General features: G+C 52.1%; 4 protein-coding genes across 4 annotated transcripts; 3 read left to right on the top strand and 1 right to left on the bottom strand.

The window, feature by feature from the left end:
* The first annotated feature begins 85 nt into the window (after positions 1 to 85).
* IQCC (IQ motif containing C) lies at positions 86 to 2,799 on the top strand. Its single transcript, XM_043574393.1, has 5 exons — positions 86 to 200; positions 619 to 762; positions 993 to 1,257; positions 1,488 to 1,606; positions 1,727 to 2,799. Exons 1-5 carry the CDS (start codon positions 159 to 161, stop codon positions 2,549 to 2,551), a joined length of 1,395 nt encoding a protein of 464 aa, XP_043430328.1. The 5' UTR covers positions 86 to 158; the 3' UTR covers positions 2,552 to 2,799.
* Positions 2,800 to 2,969: 170 nt separating this feature from the next.
* DCDC2B (doublecortin domain containing 2B) lies at positions 2,970 to 7,951 on the top strand. The gene is made up of 9 exons (XM_043574399.1): positions 2,970 to 3,547; positions 4,439 to 4,490; positions 4,950 to 5,026; positions 5,266 to 5,397; positions 5,684 to 5,830; positions 5,936 to 5,975; positions 6,632 to 6,767; positions 7,176 to 7,279; positions 7,531 to 7,951. The coding sequence occupies exons 1-9, from the start codon at positions 3,279 to 3,281 to the stop codon at positions 7,744 to 7,746; spliced, it is 1,173 nt and encodes a 390-aa protein (XP_043430334.1). The 5' UTR covers positions 2,970 to 3,278; the 3' UTR covers positions 7,747 to 7,951.
* Position 7,952: 1 nt separating this feature from the next.
* On the bottom strand, positions 7,953 to 15,546 carry TMEM234 (transmembrane protein 234). Its single transcript, XM_043574397.1, has 5 exons — positions 15,494 to 15,546; positions 15,064 to 15,215; positions 14,211 to 14,277; positions 8,964 to 9,056; positions 7,953 to 8,693 (listed from the first exon to the last, which is right to left on the bottom strand). Exons 1-5 carry the CDS (start codon positions 15,507 to 15,509, stop codon positions 8,599 to 8,601), a joined length of 423 nt encoding a protein of 140 aa, XP_043430332.1. The 5' UTR covers positions 15,510 to 15,546; the 3' UTR covers positions 7,953 to 8,598.
* Positions 15,508 to 22,937, top strand: EIF3I (eukaryotic translation initiation factor 3 subunit I). The gene is made up of 11 exons (XM_043574394.1): positions 15,508 to 15,630; positions 15,736 to 15,828; positions 16,947 to 17,034; positions 17,346 to 17,411; positions 18,530 to 18,679; positions 18,769 to 18,896; positions 21,374 to 21,484; positions 21,604 to 21,693; positions 21,999 to 22,072; positions 22,539 to 22,631; positions 22,763 to 22,937. The coding sequence occupies exons 1-11, from the start codon at positions 15,508 to 15,510 to the stop codon at positions 22,842 to 22,844; spliced, it is 1,098 nt and encodes a 365-aa protein (XP_043430329.1). The 3' UTR covers positions 22,845 to 22,937.
* Positions 22,938 to 22,955: the final 18 nt, after the last annotated feature.

Genomic DNA, 22,955 nt, shown 5'->3' on the forward strand with positions numbered 1-22,955 from the left:
TTCTGGAAGCTGGAGTTGGAGGCAGGTGCCAGGACCTGGCGGCCACCGCGGGAGGGGCAAGGTTGCCGTGGAGACGGCGGGGGCGGGGCCTGTGCGCGGCGCGGACTAGTGACGCACGCCGCAGGCGCGCGGCGGGCGGCAAGTCCGTTGGCGCCCGGATGGAGCGGGAGCGGTTGCTTCGCCGGGTGTCGGTGCTGCAGGTGCGGAGCGGGCTGGGAGTGCATGATTCCCACCACGGGGTCTCGGACTGGGGTCTTCGAACGAGATGAAGCTACCACGTTCGGTCACCTACCCTCGTGCCCGCCTCCGGAGTTACCGACCCACCCCCACCGCCCTGACGAATGCTGGGACCCACGGGCCCCCACCGGCCTTCCACTCCCACCACACGTTCCTGCGGGATCCAGGAAGTGGCGGGAAGGGCCTCAAATCGAAGAGGGGGATCCAGTCCAGCATCCTCCCTTGAACCCCCGGAGACTGTTCTGACAGCGTCACCTATCCTTTTCCCGCGGCCAGGTCCCCTCTTAGAGTCACTGGGATGAGCTCTCCAGGAGAATCCTCCAGGAATCCCCCCACTTTTGGAGTGATAAGCGTTTTCTTTCCCCTTATTCTCCACACCAGGCCTGCGTCCGGGGCTTCTTGGTCCGACGCCACATCCAGAGACTGCGAGATGAGTATGAGGCTGTTGTACGCGAAATCGAGGGTGACCTGGGCACGCTTCAGTGGACAGAGGGTTGGATTCCCAGGCCCCAGTTTCTCCCAGAGGTAGTACACACCCCAGTGGAAGAAGGGAGGGAAAGGAGGGACCTGGGCAGGGGATTCGAGGAAACGGTAGAAACCACCCTTCCTATTGACAAGCTTTTCTCAGTGGAAGGACCAGCAGACTCCACTCCTCATATCCCAGTCCTTAGTCCTTACTGCCTTATACGCTACATCTTGGCGCCCAGAAATTTGGAAGGTTTAGCTGTCGGGTTCTCCTACTTCTGTTTTCTCAGAAAGCAAAATCCCATCGGACCTGTAAACCCCAAGAGAGGGCACCAAATCCAGAACAGCAATGGCGGGGCCGCTTCTCATGTAAAGAACCTGAGAGAGAAGCTGTCTTTGGGGAGATGATGCTGAAGCAATCAGGACAGAGCTCAGCAAACTCGGGAAGTCTTCCCTGCAGAGGTGACAGCCCCCCGCCTCAGGATGAGCACAGCAGGCAAGCCAGGAATCCCAGCCAAGAGGAGACCAGAGCTATGTCAGGGATGGAAAACCCAGGTACCTCTCTGCCTAGACTGAGGGCAAACCCCTGACACTCTCTGAGCCTTAGCTTTCCCATCTGAAACTCCAAAGGCTTGTGCTAGATAAGCTGCATCTCTCTTCTTCCCGATGCCTGGTTAAGGGCAACTTAGGGGTGGGCAGGAGGAGAGTGTCAGGGCCAAATGATAGGCCAGTGCCCAGTGTATACCCCTAAAAGCCTTCTCCCTTTTTCCCTCCCTCCTTCACAGAAGCTGTAGGTCCAGGACTGCCCCACAGCCAGACCAAGCTTCAGGAACTCCAGTACCACCACAGCCACTTGGCCATGGAACTGCTGTGGCTACAACAGGCCATCAATAGCCGTAAGGAGGTAGCCACTAATTTGAAGCCTTTTCTGCACGTTTAGGGCCAAGGGAGGAGGTTAGGGAAAAGCCTCCTGCTATGCTCAGACAGTCCTGCCTGGTACAGTGTCTTTTCTCTTCCCCAACAGTACCTAATTCTCAAACAGACACTGACATCCCCGGAGGCGAGCCAGATGAGAGACAAGCCCAGCATGTGCCCAGACCACAGGGCTCAGACCTGTGTGAGGGCTGGGTCACAAACAAGCCCACCACTGAAAGACAAGTTCTACAGAGACAGGACCATTAAAGACCCAGACCATGTAGATAACTCCTCCTGGAGGCTGAAATCACAACCCCACAAGTCCCTGGAAAGCCTGGCCACTACAGACAAAACCACTGCTGGGGTCAAGTACAGGAATCCATGCAACAGGAGGGCTAGAGCACAGCTGCCCACACTATCCAATAACCAGGCCTTAGAGAACAGGCTCACTAAAGAGCCACACCGTGGAGGGCCCTGCCTGCAGTTGATGAGAGTCCCGGAGGACCAGATCCCCAAAGGCCTTGAACCTAGGGGCTACTGTTCTGAAAAAGCCAGGATGCAGGTGCCCACACTCGGTGAGGACCCGGATATTGAGGATAAGTCTCCCAGAAAGCCAGAACGCAAAGAGCCTGATTGCCAAAGAGCTAGGCCACGAGAGTTGGACCTCTCCGAGGACCGTGGCATCAGGGATGAGACCTTGGCAGAGCATGGTGGCCAGGATCTCTGGGAGACTAAGCCACCCAAGGGCCAGATCCCTAGTGAGAAAAGCTCCAGAGATAGAACCTCCAGTGAACCTAGCCATGAACAATCGACAAACCAGAGGGCTGTACCATGGCGATCGAGGCCACCTAAGAAACTGTCTTTGACAGAGTCTGCCCACACAGGAGAGGACCACTGGAAGGACAAGCCATGGAAAACAGGACCACCAGGCTAGACCCTGGGGAACCAGGGCCTCATCCTTGCTCCCTGGTACTAGCTCTACCTCCTGCCCTTGGCCATTGGTGGCTCATGGGGCCAAGAGAAGCTGGAGCAGAGAGCTGGCACCGGTATAGGGAGGGGTGGGAGAAGGATACTCTTTCATCTTCCGCCTGTGGCTTACTCCAAATTTGGGGGCAAGGAGTTACCTGGGATAAGTAAAGTGGGGAGCCTGGTGGAGAATAAAGGTTTTTCTTGGCTTCTGCACCTGGCTGTATTTGTCTTCTGCCTCTGTTTAGGACAGACACTGGGGCCCACGTGTTCCTTTCCTGCTGGCATGGGGCATCTTCCCCAGGGCTGGCTGGGAACCACAGTCCAGGGGCAGACTGGCCATCCTTAGGAACAGTCCCCAAAGCTGATCCACCTTTGAGCTCAGCCCTTGGGCTGCAGGGTGGCAGAGAGCTTCAGAGAATTCCTCCCTCTATCCAGTATCGGAACATCTGTGTTTCAGTGCAATCTCCACCACTGCCTCCCTCACTGAGCCCCAGGGCCTTCCCTTCCAGTATAGTGATCAGATCCACCCTACTCTGTGTGGCTGGATGAGACCCTGAACACAGACAGATGCTCCTCCGGAGTCTCTCCCCACCTTCCTGGGCAAGGGTGCAGGACTCCGCCTCTGATTGGCACTGCTCCCAGCCTGCCTAGTTGCCTGGCAACAGCTCCGCGTCTCTTGCCGAGGACACACTATGGCCAGTGGTGGCAATCCAGCAGCCAAGAGGGTAGTGGTATACCGGAATGGGGACCCCTTCTCCCCAGGCTGCCAGCTGGTGGTGAGTCAACGCCGCTTTCCCACCCTGGAGACCTTCCTCTGTGAGGTGACATCGGCTGTGCAGGCCCCAGTGGCTGTGCGGGCCCTCTATACGCCTTGTCATGGCCACCCTGTCACGGACCTGGCGGACCTGCAGAACGGAGGGCAGTATGTGGCTGCTGGCTTTGAAAGATTCCGCAAGCTGCAGTGAGTGGGCTGGGGCTGCTTAGGGCCTTGGGAGGGAGGTAATTGCAAGCGCAGTAGCACGTGTTCAGTACTATGTGTGTGCAGGCACTTGACGTGTTCTCTTCTGGAATATGGCAGCCCTACGCAGGAGGTGGTCTTATCCCTGTTCTTTAGAAGACAATCAAGGAAACCTGCCTAAGAGTACCCAACAAATAGTGGAGTCATGGCTCTGGCTGAAGTCTGATGTTCATGCCCACCACCGTCAGGACCAGAACATACTCCAGCAGGTTGAGCCCCTTTTTCCAAAGGCTCTTGACTGGATTCTACCACCATCACCACCAAACACTTAAATCCATCTAGCACTTCCTCCTTGCTTTGATTAGGTCTCCTATGCTCCCCACTGGGCTGGGGCCACCCCCTTTGCAGGGTGGGGCCATGCCTTCCAAGATGGGAAAAGAATTTGAGCATCTGAGCTTCCAGGTGCTACTGAGCTGTTGATGGTAGCATAAGGAGCAAGGGGTGGGAAGTCATTCAGACTTAGAACCTGGGCCCTGTCACCTGTTACTTCTGTGTTACTTTAGGTGAGTACTTAGCTTTCAGTCTTCTAGAAAATGAGATAAAACCTCATGAATGAGAAAACTTCTGAGCTACAGTAAGATGCTTAATGAACTAGTTTCTCTTGACCTTTAATCTTAATGGTTTGTGTCTTGAGACCCCGGTCTGGGTGGTCAGCCTGATGCACGGCCTAAGACAGGCTCAAAGGCCAGGATGTTTCTGGACTGAGGTGTCTTGAGACTGGCCCAGTGGGAATGGATACCTGCTAAGCTGAGCCCCAGACCCTCACTCTGGCAGCTAGCAGGGTGTTGAGGTCCCAGGCTCCCGAGATGACCTGTGACCCATCTGTCTTTTCAGCTATTTACCCCCTGGACGGAAGGCTCCAGGTGGAAAGAGCAGCAGACGATCAGTGAGTGGGGGTGGGTGGGTGGGTGGGTGCTGGCTTCTAGCCCTCTGTCTTCTCCCTGCTCTTGGGATTGTTCCCAGTTCGGTCTGGGAAGTCAGGGGCCCTGGAAGTAGCAGGATCTGCTGCTGGGAGGCGGGGCACTCTCCACACCCTCTCTGGAGCCAGCTGCTACCCTTCCTGGGGTGCAGGATTTCAAGATGCTATCCCTTGCTCCTTTCCCAGCCTCTCCCTTTACCTCGAGGTTGTGGTCCCCAAAGGAAAAAGGAAGCTGTAAAACACACGAGGGCAAGGGGATGGTTGGAATGTGACTTCAGGGAGGGAGAAGCTCCCTTTGGTGAAAGGTGTGACCAGTCCCATCCCTCCTTGTCCCCTCCTTCAACCACCCTACCCACCTCAGACGAACCCACCCCTAACCAAAGGCCTCAACTGTCTTCTGATCTGAGGGCCTGACTTGGGTTTCAGGATCCTCCTGAGACTCACTGCCCATGTGATGGGACCTGTGGACCACGACCACCGGCAGGTTCCCCCTGCTATATCCAGTGAGTGCTGGTGTCGGGGAGCAGGAGCACAGATTTTGTTTCAGTAAGACCAAGATGTGGGTGGGATTGTTCCAGAAGCCCCTGGTCTCTGGTGGGGATATAAAAAGTCCCAACATGCCTGGTGGGTGAAAATGGACCAATGTTCTTAGACCATTTTCTGGCCCTGTGCTACCCTTCTTCCTCTCATACGTGGGGAGTGCTGGGGACCCTTCTCCTTACCAGGCTGCTCTTTGTCCCAGTGTGTTCAGGAATGGGGACCTGTTAAGTCCCCCATTTAGCCTGAAGCTGTCCCAGGTGGCCAGCGAGGACTGGAAAACAGTGTTGAAGCTCCTGACTGAGAAGGCCAAACTACAGACCGGAGCTGTGTGCAAGTGAGCATGGGGACTGAGGAGACCTAAAAGTCCCTGGAGGGCATCTCCCTGCAGATTTCGGCTGTCCTTAAGGACAACAAGGCAAAAGAAAACGTTTCCCCAAATGGCACTTCCTTCTATGCTGAGCCCTTGGAGCCCGGGCAGAGCCTAGGAGACTGGCCCAGATGTCCAGAGGGCAAGTGGCCAAAGGGTACCTTGGAATAGTTGTACCCAACCCGTCACAGTCTGCTAAATATGAACGGGGATCTTGTCTACCGGCCCTTACCCACCTACCTCTCTCTCCCAGACTCTGCACCCTGGAAGGGCTCCCACTGTCAGCAAGAGAGGCTCTGGTGAATGGCCATTACTATGTGGCTGTGGGAAAGGATGAGTTCAAGGCCCTCCCCTATCTGGAGCTGCTGGTGCCTAGCCCCTCACTGCCCAGGGGCTGCTGGTATGTATGTGTGAGGCGGCGGGTAGCAGAGTAGAGCAGCGGAAGCCACCCTGATTCCATGCCTTTCTCTGCCTACCATAAACTTTTTCTTTTTTGTTGTTGCAGGCACCCTCCAGACCCAAAGTCTAGGCCTCACAAGCAGCAGGTAGGTGATGGGGGAGGCCACGGGAGGCAGGAAAGATGAGGGGTGACTGGCTGACTTCTCCTCCAGCTCAGGCTGTCACCACATGTCCCTGCGTCCTCTCAGTCACCTTGTGAAACAGAGGTTATCGTTCCCGTTTTCTAGTGGAGACACTGAAGTTCAAAGGAGTGAACTAATTTGTGCAGGATGGCACAATTACTGAGTGGCAGGGGCCAGACCAGAACCTGGTCTAAGAGACAGCTCAACCAGGCTCCTCGAAGATCTTTAGACTGAGTTGCTGGTCCTAAAGCCTTTCTGCCAGGTTGGATGCTGGGAGAAAAAACTGGCATATCTGACATAGCAAGATCCAAAGGAGCTTATCCACTCCTCAGCTGATCCCAGACCTGAGCCCTCCCAAAAGATGAGCCAGTGAGCACTGGGGGGCTCGGGGGCACAGCCTGGCTTCACTGGGCTTCTTGAGTGCCAGGCACCAGCTGTTCTGTCCCTGGATAAGGCAGCCTGATGGGAAGAGGGAGCCAGGAGGGAGCATGCAGGCTATGAAGATGGACGGCATCTCTCCCAAGCTCCCGCAGACACCAAGGGCATTCAAGCGTGGCCTGGCAGGAGAGAAGGCAAGAAGAGCCAGCATCCACAGCCCAAGCCCAGTCTTCCCTCTACAGGCCCATGGCCACGGGGCACAGGCAACCCAGCCCTCTACAAAGGAGCCAAGCCAAATTGAGCCATCTGCTTTTCATGCCAGACGCCAGCAGGCCATTCAGCCAAGAAGCAGGCTCCCCACTCTCTCATTTCCATCAGGTGAGGGGACCCTGGGACCCTCTCACCCACCCTCTGACAGGGATCCAGGATGGTCCCTGCTGTCATGGGAGAGGTCTATGGGGGCAGAATGCCTGGGTACAGGGCCGGCCCTGACCTCAGCACAAATCTTTCCTGCTCCCCCATGTGCACATGCGGTCCCTGGCCTCTTCGCAGGGACCTGGCAATACAGAAAGAGGCACAGGGAAACTCAAAGCACTGAAACTTCAGCGGGGGGTTTGAAAGGGATGGAGGCCAAAGGCCTGCCTGGGAGCTATGCTGCCATCCTCTGAGGTAGTAGGGAACGTGGAGCAAGGCTCAGGTGAGGGCAGGGGGAGCGGCTGGGAGAGAAGGTCAAGGGAATGATGGCTCCTCAGCCTGGGCATCAGCCCGCACTGCGTCCTTCATCAGGAGTCAAAGGAGTATATGAGGCTCCCCACCCAAGGAAGGAGACAGCGGGGGCCCAGGAAGTGCCAGATGATGAAGACACCTGTGCAGAGGAACCCTTGGACCAGGTGTGCCGGGGCTGGAAGCAGTATGTTGGTTCAGGAGTTCTGAGCTGGAATCGCAGTCCTGGGTCCCAGGGGCAGTTCCCCCTTGGCACCGTAAGCAGATCGAACTCTCCAAGCCCAGCCTCCTACCTTGTTAAATGAAAAGCAGATCCAAATTTCTAGTCTCTTCCTTTCCTGGGGTCAGAAACTTCAGCTGAGGGCTGGAGACAAGGGATGCTAATGCTCCGTTATGTATGGCCTTCCGCCTCCTCCAGAGGGCAGTACAGATGGTGGACGAGGCCCTGTGCCTAGAAAAGCAGCCTGGGACTGGGGCAGCGATCTCAGCCTCAGCCCTGTCTCTGCCATCTTGGGCACCAGCAGCTCCAGCCAGGAACTGGGGCGTCCACTCTGCAGCCACCATTTATCCTTGCCTCCAGCAGCCTGTTCCAGGGGACCCAGCGCCCCGCCTGGGCTCACAGGATACCCTGTAGCCCCCTCAGCCCTGCCCCACTCTTCTGCTCCTAAACCCACATCCTAGTCTTACTTTCCTTTGAATAGAGCAGCCCTAGCCATGGAGGCCATGTCCTTAAGGGATTATCTGGCCAGAGAGAAGAGGAGCCAACCAACCTTTGTAGCCAAGAGAGACTACAAACTTGAGAGCAGGTCTGTCACAATAAAAGAATACTTACTATCCTCCGTCTGTTTAGTGCAGATTTATTTGAGGCTACTGCTCGCCAGGTACCGTACCACATGGCTGGAGTGAGGTGGTGCAGGGGCCCACAGGAGGCTGGCTGTCTGAGAGGGGCAGGCTGGTGAGGATCTCCACCCATCTCATGGGTGGGACAGGCGATGCTACCAGACCGCTCATCCCCTCTACACCTGCCATTCATCCCCTCAGATGCCCCTCAGGCAGCGGGGGCCCCTGACAGTCCTGGAGGCCTTCTGTTTGCATTTCTGGCTCAGACTACAGCTGGCTGTCTCCATGCAGTCCGTGGACCCTGCTGCTGTGACAGTCCGGATCAGGCCATAGTGACAGTGGCTGGGCTGGGGGTCTGACATGAAAGCACGAAGAGGGCTGCTGGGGCAGAAGGGTCACTGAAGGAGCCTGAAGTCTCTTGTGCTAAATCCTAGCAGTCGAACAGATCTCGGAAGTTACAAAACCCTTTTGCTCCGGTTCTCTTGTGCAGTTCACCACGAGGTAGCTCTTAGCCCCCTAAGAGAGGAGGACGCTGAGGCTCAGGCGGGGAAGTGCTAGGTCCATCTGCTGCACCTCACGTGAGGCTGCACCTCCCAGCTCAGGGGCTTCCTGGAGACAGAAGCGCTGCAGGGTGGCATCGGCCCACTCAACGGGCAGACAGTTGCCCCTGGGTCTTGCTCACGGAGCTTGTGACGCAGAGTGTAATTCCTGCCATGGTGAGCACCATGCCTGTGAATGCTCCTGGGAGAATGGGCAGAAATCGAGGGGCTGAGCCCAGCCACGCTAGGAGGAGCTGGTGCAGGGCTGAGCACCCAGCTCAGATGGGGTCTGTCCCCAGAACGCCCAGGGGAAGGAAACTCTGATGGCTCTAAGGAAGAGCTGCAGAAGAAAGGGGTGGGATGGGGAAAGATCCTCTCCTCCCCTGTCCTTGGAGATAGCTCTGGAAAGGACTAACCAGGGGTGGCAAGGCCCAAGTAGCGGCTTCCTGCACTTGCAAGCAGTCTAACTTACCTTTTCCACCAATATCTTCTCCAAGGACCTTCCCAACAATCAGTGTGAAGATGATGGCCAGAGAGTTGCTGATGGGTACAGCTAGGGTCAGATCTGAGTGATCAGAATGAAAAAAAATCTCTGAGATGCCAAAAAATGCCTTTCTAGGCACAAAACAGTTTATCAAGACAGCCTGTTTAAAAAAAAAAAGAAAAAAAAAAAAGTATCTCTTTCCAGATGAAATCAGAGCAAAGCTCAAGATTCCAGCCAGGTTTCCTGACTCTAAATTTGGTGCTCCCTCAATTCCAGCATGAAGACCTGAACCATATAGTGGTCGGCGACCACCTGGTTGGCCGATAAGGATAAGGTCTTTGTACTCAGAGAGCTTCTGAGATCCCAAGGGTATCTGGACAGGCCACAAAGCCCAAAGGATGCAGGAGGACGAGTGCAAAAACACAGTCATCACTTAGTAAGTGCAAATTGTGTGCTGGGTGCTTTGTATCTTACAGACATACCTTACAACACTGCAAGAAGAGCGTTGTCATTTTGCATAAAGAAAACAAAAGCTCAGAGGGGACATGTCAATTGAGGCCGACTGAGAATGTTATTTTTTTTTCAACTTTTTTTTTTTTTTTTGGGACAGAGAGAGACAGAGCATGAACGGGGGAGGGGCAGAGAGAGAGGGAGACACAGAATCGGAAACAGGCTCCAGGCTCTTAGCTGTCAGCACAGAGCCTGACGCGGGGCTCGAACTCACGGACCGCGAGATCGTGACCTGGCTGAAGTCGGACGCTTAACCGACTGCGCCACCCAGGCACCCCTGTTATTTATTTATCTATTTAGTTTAGTTCATTTATTTTTTGAGAGAGAGAGAGAGCAGGGGACGGGCAGAGAGGATCCCAAGTAGGCTCCGCACTGCCAGTGCAGAGCTAGATGCAGGGGCTTGAAATCACAAACTGTGAGATCATGACCTGCGCTGAGATCGAGTCAGAGGCCTAACCGACTGTGCCACCCAAGTGCCCCCATCTTCTTAAAAAGTTATATTTTAGGCTATTTAAGAAGATGGGGGCGGCTGGCTGGCTCAATCGGTACAGCGTGTGACTCTAGATCTCAGGGTCGTGAGTTCAAGCCCCACGTTGAGTGTAATGCTTACTTAAAAAAAAAAAAAAGTTTTAAGAAAATAGACCTCATGTTAAGTGTGCTTATTACACAAGCATACAAAAAAAAAGTTTAAATCAGAAACTGAGCTACTTATGATGACAAGACTAATAACTGCCAGGCCAACTGCTCACCTTGGCTCCTGAGTCAGCTCATTCCTTCCCAGCATTCCCGGCCTCACCTGCTTCAGGAAGAGGAGGAACTGTCCTGTTTGTTATCCCGAGAGTCCCCACCATGGTTGGCATTCCCCACCCAAGAAACTGACCCAACTACCTACTCAGAGCTGCTTCCTGGGGCTCACACACCTTCCATGGAATGCGAGGACTGCTATCGACTGGTGTGCAACAGTAGATGGGGAGGGGAAGCAGCATGGGGCTATGGAAGAGCAAGGGCACTGGAGTGAGGCTGACCTAGGTCTCCCTGTGCCGCCTTGGTTAGGCCCTTGACCTCTGCAGTCTACAAGCACAACAGTGATAGCAAGGTGACAATGCCTCCACCTCCGTACCACAGCGCTGCTGCGGTAAGATAAGACGGGATAATGTGTCTAGCTCCTGGCTGAAGATATACATCTTTGATAAAGTGACCACTGTTGTTGATTACTAGAATAGACAGATGCTAAAAGATGGATGTAGAGCAGGAGAGGAGATAACAGGACCCTAATGTTGCCATCTGCTCAAAACTTGGTAAGGGGCTAACTGCAGTCAGCTGGCATTCTTGGGCAGCAGGGAGTGCCAGAGGCTTTCAAACTTGCTTTTATTTGCTTTTCAAACTTTTGGGGTTTAAGTTTTATTTAAGTAATCTCCACACCCAACAGGGAGCTTGAACTCACGATCCCGAGATCAAGAGTCACATGCTCTACCGACTAAGCCACCCAGGTGCTCAAACTTCCTGTCAAATGATGTTTTATGGGGTGCCTGGGTGGCTCAGTCAGTTTAGACATCTGACTCTTGATTTCAGCTCAGGTCGTGGTCTCACAGTTTGTGAGATTGAGCCTTGCATCGGGCTCTGTGCTGGCAGTGTGGAGCCTGCTTGGGATTCTCTCTCTCCCTCTCTCTGCCCCTCCCCACTCGCTCTCTCTCAAAATAAATAAATGAACCTTTTTTAAAAATGACGTCTCTTGGGGCACCTGGGTGGCGCAGTCGGTTAAGCGTCCGACTTCAGCCAGGTCACGATCTCGCAGTCCGTGAGTTCGAGCCCCGCGTCGGGCTCTGGGCTGATGGCTCAGAGCCTGGAGCCTGTTTCCGATTCTGTGTCTCCCTCTCTCTCTGCACCCCCCCCCCCATTCATGCTCTGTCTCTCTCTGTCCCAAAAATAAATAAACGTTGAAAAAAAAATTAAAAAAAAAATGACATCTCAGGGCGCCTGGGTGGTTCAGTCAGTTAAGCAACTGACTTTTGATTTCGGCTCAGGTCATGATGTCACAGTTCGTGGGTTCAAGCCCCACATCAGGCTCTGTGCTGGCAGTGCAGAGCCTGCTTGGGATTCTCTCTCTTTCTTCCTCTCTCATTGCCCCTCCCCTACTCATGCTGTCTCTGTCTCTCTGAAAATAAATTAAAAAAAAAAATGATGTCTTATGAGAAGCCCCACATGTAAAAGGGATAAATGTAGCCTCTAGTTGAAGCTGAAGTGGTAGGTCTTGAGGTCAGCCTGTCTCCTCACCCTTCTGTGGCCTCTGAGGGGTTCTCCAGAGCTCTCTGGGGCCTGGGTGAGATTCCACGGGAGACGAAACCACAGCAGGGGGACTTCTCATAGTTAAGTTCAAGAACATAAACTTGGAGTAATACATAGCTTCAAATCCTTCTGCACTAACATGCTTGACTTCAGAGAAGGGAAATAAATTGCCCCAAGTTTTGTAACTTCACCTCCTACACGGATATCATGTCTGCTTCATAGCATCATGATCACGATCCAATAGAAATCCGGCGTCATTTCATTGCACTTCTCTTGATGGCACTTTGCAGATACTGTGTTTTTAACAAATTGAAGGTTTGTGGAAACCCTGCATCGAGCAAGTCTATCGTTGTCATTTTTCCAACGGCATTTACTCACTTTGTATGTCTGTGTCACATTTTGGTAATTCTTGCAGTATTTCAAACTGTTCCTTATTATTATACATGTCCTGCTGATCTGTGATCAGGGATTATGACTTGCTGAAAGCTCAGATGATGGTTACCGTTTCAAGCAATAGAGTATTTTTAATGTTTATTTATTTATTTAAATGTATTTATTTTGAGAGAGAGTGGGAGGGAGAGGCAGAGAGAGAGGGAAAGAGAGAGAATCCCAAGCAGGCTCACCGCTGTCAGCATGAAGTCCTGTGTAGGGCTGAAACTCATGAACTGTGAGACCATGACCTGAGCCAAAGTTGGACCAACTGAACTTAACCAACTGAGCCACCCAGGTGCCCCAGCAATAAAGTATTTTTTTAAGATTAAAAAAAAAAATTTTTTTTTTTTTACTCATTTGTAAGAGAGAGAGAGCACATGCACACAAGTGGGGGAGGGGGAGAGAGAGAGGGAGAGACGCAGAATCTGAAGCAGGCTTCAGGCTCCAAGCAGCACAGAGCCTGACACGGGGCTCAAACCCACAATCCGAACCAAAGTCAGTCTCTCAACCGACTGAGCCACCCAGGCGCCCCAAGTATTTTTTAATTAAAATATGTGCGTTGTTGTTGTAGACATGATGCTATTGCACACGTAATAGGCTACGGAATAGTATAAACATAACTTTTTGTTTTTAATTTTTATTTTAAATCTTATTCTTTTTTAACTTTATTTTTTATCTTTTAAAATTTACACCCAAATTAGTTAGCATATAGTGCAACAATGATTTCAGGAGTAGACTCCTTAGTGCCCCTTACCATTTAGCCCACCCCCCCTCCCACAGCCCCTCCAGTAACCTTCTGTTTGTTCTCCATATTTATGAGTCTCTTCTGTTTTCTCCCCCTCCCTGTTTTTATATTATTTTTGTTTCCCTTCCCTTATGTTCATCTGTTTTGTCTCCTAAAGTCCTCATATGAGTGAAGTCATATGATTTTTGTCTTTCTCTGACTAATTTCACTTAGCATAATACCCTCCAGTTCCATCCACGTAGTCGCCAATGGCAAGATTTCATTCTTTTTGATTGCCGAGTAATACTCCATCGTATATATATACCACATCTTCTTTATCCATTCATCCATCGATGGACATTTGGGCTCTTTCCATACTTTGGCTATTGTCGATAGTGCTGCTATAAACACGGGGGTGCATGTGTCCCTTTGAAACAGCACACCTGCATCCCGTGGATAAATACCTAGTAGTGCAATTGCTGGGACATAGAGTAGTTCTATTTTTAGTTTTTTGAGGAACCTCCATACTGTTTTCCAGAGTGGCTGCACCAGCTTGCATTCCCACTTAAATCTTATCCTTGAGTAAACTCTACACGCAAACTCACAACCCTGAGATCAATAGTTGCATGTTCCACATACTGAGCCAGCAGATGCCCCTAAACATAACTTTTATATGCGCTGGGAAACGAAAAAATTCATTTGCCTTGTTCCGCAATATATGTTTTATTGCGGTAGTCTGGAACCAAACCTGCAGTATCTCTGAGGTATGGCTATAAAATGTGTAAAACCAGCACAGTATCTGATGCAGTAGAGGACAGTCATCAATCAGTGGGGGAAAGGAAATTTATATTTATTGAGCTCCTACAGTGTGCACCAGGTACTCTGCTAGATGCTTCTCATACACTGAATTGAATTCTCTCAATGGCAAGAAGACCATCCTATGAAACCAACGCTCAATTAAGAGACTTACACAGGGTCAGACAGGTAGCACACAGTGGAAACAAGAGTGTCAGCGCCAGCCATCAGCACAGCAAAATGAACCTTCCCTCTTCCTCTGCTGCTGCGCAAGACTGCCGGGCTTCAGATCAACCCAAATGCCTGGCAGCATACTCATCATCAGCCCACTGTGCCCCAACTGCTCAGGGAAGAGGGTGCAGAGAGGGAACTGGAGATAGTGGGCTCTCCCTCACTCATGGAAAAAAGGTGTTTCAGGCACCCTCCCCAAGTGACTCTTCTGGGTGGCTTCCACCACTGAGCATGGCAGTTCTAAGTCAGAAACCCACCTGTTGATGCCAAGGTGAGGTAGTAGAGAAGGGAGCCACACTGGTTGAGGAAAAAGGGCATCAAGTACTGGAAACAGAAGAAATCTGCAGTCAGTGTGATGCTGGACTGAGCAGCATTGCCTTCTTTGAGCTTCTAGCTACGCCTTTCTTTAGAAGGAGGGGTAGCTATAAGGGCCCAGAGAGTGTTTAGCCTTCTGAAAAGGACCCTTCAGGGCAGACAGGAAGTTACTGACTGAACTCCATGCCTTTGCCTTGAATGCCCCTCCCACAGCCCTGCTACTCCCATCTTCCCCCTCCTGCAAGTCCCTGAGTGCCAATGTCACTCCCTCCAGAAAGCATTCCCCCAGGCTCCTAGCTCCAACCTCCCTCCTGTGAACTCAGGAGGCACCTAATCTGTACCTCTTTCATAGCCCTTAGCCCAGAGAGGTGGTTGTGTCTGTGTCTTGTCTTTCCCACTAGCCTAGACGGGCAGCACTGAGGTCAGGGGTAGTTCTCTAGATCTTCCCACTCCAGGGTCAATTTAAGCCCCAAGTCCTCCCTTGGAAAGGTCTGTTGGAGGGATCACCATGATAAAACATTAGTAACAGCAGCCATAGATTGAACACCAAGTGTGTATTAGTTAAGTGCTTTATGTGCCTCACCTCACTGAATCCTCACAACTACCCTATAAGATGGTTACCATTCTTTCCCATTTTACAGATGATGAAACTGAGGCTCAAGCAGGACAGTTGTCTCATCTAGGAGCTTCCAGCGAGTGAGCTGGTGGGGAGCAGACTCTGACTCAGATTTGTTTGACTCCAGAGACCACATTTTTAGCAGCTATGCGCGAGAAAGGGGCCATTCACAGACGTACCTCAGTGTTCAAGAAGAGGGTCTTCATCTCCTGCAGCAACTGCCGGGCCCAGGTCCGCTCATGAACTTGCTGCAGGCGGGAGGAGGCCCGCTTCAGCAGCGGCTGTGTGCCACCCCACAGGGCAGCCACCAGCACCAGAGCCAGCACCTGCCCTGGATGGAGACGCGAGTGACCCTCACCCCCACCAAACTGCCGCCCGCGGGGCCCAGCCCTCCTCTGGCCTCCCCTCCTCAGCCAGCCGCTGCCACATCTCTCCTTCGCTCTCCAACGCTCCGGGTGAGACTGGCGAATAGGGCAGGGCCCTGGAGGCCGAGGAGATGGATCCAGGAGCCCAAAGTTTGGGGCTGAGGTTAAGTGGTGAAGGTGGAGCAGGAAATGAACTCGGGGCAAGGCTCGGGAAGCCCCTAGAGGGGCGGGGCCGCCTACCCACCTAGAGATGCCGCCATGGCAACGCCGCTCCCGGCCACTTCCGGGAGCGAAGGGGCGGAGACCCACAATCCGGAAGTGGCGCTAAACCCCTTCCGGTCCCACTCACGTTGCTGCTTTCCTTTCGTCAACGCAGGGATGGTGAGTTCCCCTGAGCTGGGGTGTTAGCATGGGGGGGTCTTTGGGGGTCTGGAGCTGGAGCAGGGGCCGATATTTGGCGGTGACACTCCCGTCTTGTCTTCACAGAAGCCGATCCTGCTGCAGGGCCATGAGCGGTCCATTACGCAGATTAAGTACAACCGCGAGGGAGACCTCCTCTTCACGGTGGCCAAGGACCCTGTGAGCGTCGGCAGAGGGCGGGCCGGCGGGACCTTGCAGCAGGGGCCGAGAGGGGGCGAGTTCACTCTCACTGGGCGGTGGGTGGACAAGCCAGTTTTGCCCGAGAGGAGAACCAAAGAGAGCCCCATTCTGAGAAGTAGGGAGAGACCATCCCGGGATGGTCATTTTACCGGGAGCATTTTACCGGGAAAACGCAGTTGTTGGTAGAAGGAAGGAGTAGCCAGGAGGAAAAAAGCCACAGACCATTGTGGAAGGGGGACGGAGATGAGAGTCAGCCCCTTCAGGGGACTGGGAAGGGACCAATCTGAGAAAGAACAAAACTATTCTTCCAGGTAGGGGAACACACCATCTCTAGAAAAGGACAGCTGATCCTTGGACTGTGAGGGACAACAGAGGATTTATGGGGGTGTCCCTGGGCTCATTTCAGTCGGTCCTTCTGGGCCCCATCCCGCCTTTCACTGAGTGCAAACAGCCTCTCACAGCACTGCCCTTTGAGGCACCTCCCTATGCAAGACGTTAACTCTAGTGGCTCAAAGTGGGAGTTGGGAAGCCTACAGACCTGATTTGAATCGTGACTCCCACGTCCAATAGCAGCGTGACTTTGAGCCTGTCATTTAATCTTTCTAAACTTCATTTCCTTTTTTATACATTATGGGTACAAATAGTACCTCCCTCATGGGGTTGCCTTCAGGGTTAAATGAGATTCAAGTAAGGAGCTTAGCACAGTAAGTACCCGGTGTGTATGAGTGAAGAATTCTTAGTCATTTATATTTTAAATCCCTTAGACACCATTTTATTGAAGCTTCACAGCTACCCTTTGAAGAAGGCATTATTGTTGTGGCCATTTTACAGATAGGAAAAGAAGCTCAGAGGAGAGAAGCACTGTATTTGAGAGTTTGGGGGAGGACTGGGACAATGGCTTGGAGATGTTTTTGCAAGCCTCCTGGTGCCCCTGCCACTTACCTGCAGGAAGGGGGAGAATCTAGGAGTTGTTCTTTTTACCAGCAACCTGCTGTTTCCCAAGAAATGAGCAGGAGGGTTCCTGGGGAACCTCTAAATAGAAGGCCATTGCTCTGCTTGGGATGTTTACCACGTGTCGCTGTCATTAACTCCTCCAGATCGTCAATGTGTGGTACTCTGTGAACGGTGAGAGGCTGGGCACTTACATGGGCCATACTGGAGCTGTGTGGTGTGTGGATGCCGACTGTATCCTTGTCTTCGCTGTGAGTCTGTGCTCCCAGGGTCTGCCAGCAACGGAGAGGCCGCCAACTTGGAGTTGAGAGTTTGGGATGATATTGTGGGTCTAGGGAACAATATCTACCTCCTAATCCCCAGTCCGTACCCTGGTTGGGGGAACAGTCAGGACAAGTTGCAGTTCTAGATGAGGAGGGTAGAATGCTCCGAAGTAAGAGAGGAAGGGAGGCTGGCGGGGGCTGAGTGGGGAGGTGATTCAGTTGGTGTTCCAGGAGGACAGGGGCTCAGGTGAACTGGGTTCTATTTCTTAACACCCTCTTCAGGGGACACCAAACATGTCCTCACCGGCTCAGCTGACAATAGCTGTCGTCTCTGGGACTGTGAAACAGGTAAGCCTGGATCGTTTACTTTTTCCTCAAACAGCAAGAACCTACAGTATACCTGTTTAGGTGAATACGTTTTGGGGAAGTAGAAATCCAGACATGGCTCCTGTTCTGAGGAACAGGAAGCAGACAAGGAAAGGATAACAGACAAGAAAAGGGGTGCTACACAGGGCACCTGGGTGGCTCAGTCGGTTGAGGGGCTGACTTCGGCTCAGGTCATGATCTTACAGTTTGTGAGTACGAGCCCCGCATCAGGCTTTCTGCTGTCAGCATAGAGCCCGCTTTGGAGCCTCTGTCTCCCCCTCCCCCCCGCCCCTCCCACACTCTCTCTGAAAATAAATAAACTTAAAAAAATAAAATAAAAGGAGGCACTGTGGTGAGACATAAGCCATGTTGGAGAAAGCACAAAGCACTGTGGAAGGCCAGAGGGGGGCAGCTGATGTCTGGATTGGGGATGGAAGCAACCCGGGAAGGTTTCCCAAGAAAAATGTCATGTGAGCTGGGGTTTAAAGGATGAGAAAGAGGTCATCACTTTGGCACAGACTGGAACGAAAGCATGGCAAGTGTCCTGTCCAAGTCATCTGATCTGTGGGGAGTTTCTGCTTCTTAGGAGACAAAATAGGAGAGAAGATGAGGCCGGCAAGGGTCAGAATAGGCCATGAATGACAAACTCAGGAGCTTGGCTTTGTTCCGTCAGACTTGGCGTGCTGTCCCTCAGCGAGGCAGAGCATGTTCGGTTTTAACAAACTCCGGTGGCGGTGGGGAGCATTGGAAGAACAGACCGAAGACACGGGAGCCTATAAACTTGCTCCATTGAATAAATATTTACTCGGCACCCAGTTCTGTGCCAGCTCTATGCTGGGTACTGGAGACACGCAGAGAAATTCTGAGAAGACAGATACATTTGCACTCCGCTATGAGAGCAGTGCCACAGCGGCAGGATGTCTGAGGAGAGACAGAGAGGAAGTTAAAAGTCTTGAGCCAAAGCGTAGCCACCAAGGTGGCGGTGGGTTGGGGTCACTAGACCAGGAGAAGCAGTGAACAGGAAGATAGGTAGATGTAGAGAGTGTCCTCTTCTCAATGGCGTTGGACAAGGGGTAGCCCAGATTTCTGCCTGTCTCCAGGGAAGCAGCTGGCCCTACTCAAGACCAATTCAGCTGTCCGGACGTGTGGCTTTGACTTTGGGGGCAACATCATCATGTTCTCCACGGACAAGCAGATGGGCTATCAGTGCTTTGTGAGCTTCTTTGACCTGCGGGATCCAAGCCAGATCGGTGAGGCAGAGCTCGGGGGGTGAGGACCGGGGCTGGGGTACAAGGCGTAGCTCCAGAGCCCAGGGCCTGACCTCTTCTACTGCACACAGACAACAACGAGCCCTACATGAAGATCCCTTGCAACGACTCCAAGATCACCAGTGCTGTTTGGGGACCTCTGGGGGAGTGCATCATCGCGGGCCACGAGGGCGGAGAGCTCAACCAGTATAGTGCCAAGGTGAGGAGGTGGGTGGGGCCCAAGTCCACCAGAACGATTCCCTTCAAAAGGCAGGATAGCACAGCAGTGAAGAACACCACTTTTTAGCTGTGAATTTAGGCAAGTTACTTCACTGAGCCTGTTTGTCTGTAAAACGTTGCAAGGATCAAAGGACATCAGGCATTTGAAAAACTTGTCACAGAGTACTCTGGATAGGTTAATAATGATCACAAGTAAGCATTTTCCTGCCACTACTGAGTGCCATGCTGGGCTCTTAGGACAAAGACATGAATCAGACATGGGCCCTGTCCCCAGGGAGACGGACTGGCAAACAGCTAGCACATGAGTCAGGTTGTGAGTTGTGCCACCACAGAGGTCTTGAGCCAAGCACAGAAAATGCCCTCCATCACAGAGAAGGTGGCAAGTACATTAAGCCGTGAAGAATAAATAGAGCTTCAAGCAAGAAGAGAAGGCAGTTCCACAGGTGAAAGGAACAGTGCACACAAAAGCACAGAGTTAAGGGAGTAGGGGGACTGGTCAGAAGAGAGTCTGGTGTCATTGGGACACGGTATTGGAGAAAGTGGATAGCGACTAGATTTTTCAAGTGTCAGGAGGTAAAGGAACTGTGATTTTCCTTTTGGTAGCAGGGAATCTTCAAATGGTTATTGCTGATCAGATTTTCTCTTTAGAGGCTTTTGCAGGCATAGTTCAGAGAATGGACCTGAATGAGGCAATAGCTCTGGAGGTGTGGAGCACCTGAGAGTTAAGAGATGTAGGGGTGACTGATGAGATGGGGGATGAGGACAGGGCCAAGCCCAGGCTGTCTTGATTTCTTGTTTGGGTGCCTGGGCAATGCTGGAGGGCACTAGCATAAAGGTTAGTCAGTCACTCAGCAAACATTGGCTGTAGTCCACTAGCCCCCAGACCTACCTGCAGAAAGGGAATGGAAACCAAAGTCAAAGGCATGAATCATGCTTGATGCCAGCAAAGAGTGGAACTGATCTGTCCCTTCGGATAGGCCTGACTGTAAAGCTGGTGTGCTTATTCCCCGAAATACAGGAGCCAGATATGTCCCTACCATGTGTCCACATTGATGGAGGAGACAAAAATACATCCTTCCCACAGAATAGGTAAAAACAATTCAGGAATGGGGCGCCTGCATGGCTCAGTCGGTTGAGCATCCGACTTCAGTTCAAGTCATGATCTCACATTGGGCTCGCTGCTGTCGGCACAGAGCCCGCTTCAGATCCTCTGTCCCCCCCCCCCCCCTGCTCTACCCCACTTGTCTTCTCTGTCTCTCTCAAAAATAAACATTTTTTTAAAAAAGTTTAAAAACTAATAATAATTCAGGAAAGGGGCACCTGGCTGACTCTATAGAGCATGCAATTCTTGATCTTGGGGTCGTGAGTTCAGGCCCCGCAATGGTCATAAAGCTTACTTAAAAACAACAACAAAAATAATTCAGGCGAGGAAAGGAAAATTCTCTGAGAGTCTAGTGTGTGTGAGGCTCAGTGCTCAAAAGACCTTTTAATCATCTCACCAGTGTCTGCACAGTGTAGACCAGGTTCATGTCACAACGAAGTCAAACAAGACACAGTCCCAGTCTCCCTATAGTGAACCTCGGTGGTGGGCTTTTAGTAATCTTGTTTTCTAGAGAGAGAAGTTGAGGCACAGAAAGGTGCTTTTGAGGGCAGACTCAAATTCTGCTCTTTGTACTGTACAGGCTAGCCGGTTGCTGAGTGGGAAGGGAAATCAGGAGGTGAAATGGCCCTTGGAGAAGATCTTAAAAAAAAGCTGGACACACAGCAGTGCTTGTGGACTGTGACTCCACCCCTGGCTGGGGAGGGGTGAGCTCAGGCACTCTGCCCCTTACAGGTTGCACGATCTCCAGCAGGTCACACCATCGCTCTGAGCCTTACTTTCTTCCTTTGAAAATGTCCTTTAGGGGCGCCTGGGTGGCTCAGTCGGTTGGACACCCAACTGTTCATTTCCACTCAGATCATGATCTCTTGATTCATGAGTTCAAGCCCCGCGTCAGACTCTGTCCTGACAGAGCCTGCTTGGGATTCTTTCTCTGCCCCTCCCCTGTGTGCTCTCTCAAAAAAAAAGAAAAGAAAGGAAAGAAAACAGGTGTTGAGTATATAGTACAATGCTTGGCAAATTGTGACTGTTCACAATTCAGTGACTGTTGAAAGGAGTAAGTGAAAAGTGCTCTGCCCTTGTAATGTGTTGATTAATTAATAGGTCCGTAGGTATGTCACCATAAGCATGTATTTTCGTAGATGGACTACCAGTGTTGATGAAATGTATACGTGGGCCACGTTTGGATGTGGGCTTTGGAGGGGGTAAATGTTAGTTCAGGGAATACTTGGGCCATCCCAACCCAGACCTCGCTTCCCCCGGCCAGGACAGGGGCAGTATAGAAGCCCTGCTGAGCAGTGGGGCCTGTGGAGGTCAGGCCACCCAGAACCTCACTCTTCCGCTTCTGCCTTCCCCAGTCTGGAGAGGTACTGGTGAACGTTAAGGAGCACTCCCGACAGATCAATGACATCCAGTTATCCAGGGATATGACCATGTTTGTCACTGCCTCCAAGGACAACACAGCCAAGGTGAGCCTGGGCAAGGGGCCTGGTGGGGGGCTCCTCCCATCATCCTGCAAGGCTTTCAACTTGCCCGACTTCCCCGAAGAAGACTCTTTTTACAGATTGCTTTCCCCTGTCTTCTCCAGCTCTTTGACTCCACAACTCTTGAACACCAGAAGACTTTCCGGACAGAACGTCCAGTCAACTCAGCTGCCCTCTCTCCCAACTATGACCATGTAAGGGAAGCGCACCCAGACTTCTGCTGAAGCCTCGGACTGCTTCCAGCATCTGGGTGTCGATGGAGATCTGAATTCTGGAGGAAATAATGTCAGCTAGAGAGGAGATTCCCAGAGCAATGATTCAATGATTGGGCAGCCCCGGGGGATAGGGCAGGAGGTGGCTAAAGTATCTGTTGGGCCCTGCCCTTAGCATCCTTCCAGTCAGATGTGGGAGATATTAAAAGCTTATGAGCTGGGGATAAGAAACAGAAAATGGACTTGCCTGCCCTTTGGGCCTGTCTAGCTTTTCTTCTTCCCTTCAGGTGGTGCTGGGTGGTGGTCAGGAAGCCATGGATGTAACCACCACCTCCACCAGGATTGGCAAGTTTGAGGCCAGGTAAGGGGGGGGGGGGCTCTTCCAAGTCAAAACCCCATGGAGTGTCTTTCATGATGGACACAAACCATTTCCCGAGACTTCCCTTATTTCTTTGGCTGCTAGGAGGTGCAGCTAGATTTGTGGCCTTCCTGGGACAGGTGTGTGATACAGCAGTTACAGCATGACCTTGGACCCACTGTGAAGCCCTGGACACATCCTTGTATTTCTCTGTGCCCGATTAGCGATTGTATAATGGGGACAGCGATAATACACTTACCTCATACAGTTGTACAGATCAAATGCATGAGTTAACGAGTTAACACTTGCTGCACTGCACGCAGTAAGGAAGTTAGCTATCCAGTCTGCGCCCCCCGTCTTATTTTGTTCACATTCCCCACTCTCTACTTTGCATTTGGGGAGTGGTACGTCCAACGTGTCTCGGAAGGAGATGGAGAGTGAATTGTCCCTTCCCACCACCCTCCTCCAGGTTCTTCCATTTGGCCTTTGAAGAAGAGTTTGGAAGAGTCAAGGGTCACTTCGGACCCATCAACAGTGTTGCCTTCCATCCCGATGGCAAGAGGTAGGGCTCCGTGCAGGGAGCTGAGCTTAGCCCGGGACTGGCCTCTATCCCTTTACCATGCCCTGCCCGACAGGCCTGTCTCCCTCCCCCAGAGGGGGCACCTGACTGGTCCCTGGCTCTTCTTTCTCCAGCTACAGCAGCGGTGGTGAAGATGGTTATGTCCGCATCCACTATTTTGACCCACAGTACTTTGAGTTTGAGTTTGAGGCTTAAGAAGCTTGGATCTCCATCAAGACCGGGGAAGTTTCTGGGCCTGGACTCACAGAAAGTTTTGGACTCTGAGAAATAAATTAGTTTGGAAATCAATGGCTTCTGGCGAGAAGT

The sequence above is a fragment of the Prionailurus bengalensis genome, chromosome C1 (genome assembly GCF_016509475.1).
Source record: "Prionailurus bengalensis isolate Pbe53 chromosome C1, Fcat_Pben_1.1_paternal_pri, whole genome shotgun sequence".
In the NCBI taxonomy this organism is placed as follows: domain Eukaryota; kingdom Metazoa; phylum Chordata; class Mammalia; order Carnivora; family Felidae; genus Prionailurus; species Prionailurus bengalensis.

Coding starts and splice junctions, on each gene's coding strand:
- IQCC (XM_043574393.1), top strand. CDS start 159: ATGGAGCGGGAGCGGTTGCTTCGCCGGGTGTCGGTGCTGCAG. Junction 763..992: donor GGCCCCAGTTTCTCCCAGAG/GTAGTACACACC, acceptor CTGTTTTCTCAG/AAAGCAAAATCCCATCGGAC. Junction 1,258..1,487: donor GTCAGGGATGGAAAACCCAG/GTACCTCTCTGC, acceptor CCTCCTTCACAG/AAGCTGTAGGTCCAGGACTG.
- DCDC2B (XM_043574399.1), top strand. CDS start 3,279: ATGGCCAGTGGTGGCAATCCAGCAGCCAAGAGGGTAGTGGTATACCGG. Junction 4,491..4,949: donor GAAAGAGCAGCAGACGATCA/GTGAGTGGGGGT, acceptor CTTGGGTTTCAG/GATCCTCCTGAGACTCACTG. Junction 7,280..7,530: donor CAGAGGAACCCTTGGACCAG/GTGTGCCGGGGC, acceptor CGCCTCCTCCAG/AGGGCAGTACAGATGGTGGA.
- EIF3I (XM_043574394.1), top strand. CDS start 15,508: ATGGCAACGCCGCTCCCGGCCACTTCCGGGAGCGAAGGGGCGGAGACC. Junction 17,412..18,529: donor TCTCTGGGACTGTGAAACAG/GTAAGCCTGGAT, acceptor GCCTGTCTCCAG/GGAAGCAGCTGGCCCTACTC. Junction 18,897..21,373: donor TCAACCAGTATAGTGCCAAG/GTGAGGAGGTGG, acceptor TGCCTTCCCCAG/TCTGGAGAGGTACTGGTGAA.
- TMEM234 (XM_043574397.1), bottom strand. Junction 14,278..15,063: donor CCCTCTTCTTGAACACTGAG/GTACGTCTGTGA, acceptor TTCTGTTTCCAG/TACTTGATGCCCTTTTTCCT. Junction 8,694..8,963: donor AGAAGATATTGGTGGAAAAG/GTAAGTTAGACT, acceptor CCATTCTCCCAG/GAGCATTCACAGGCATGGTG.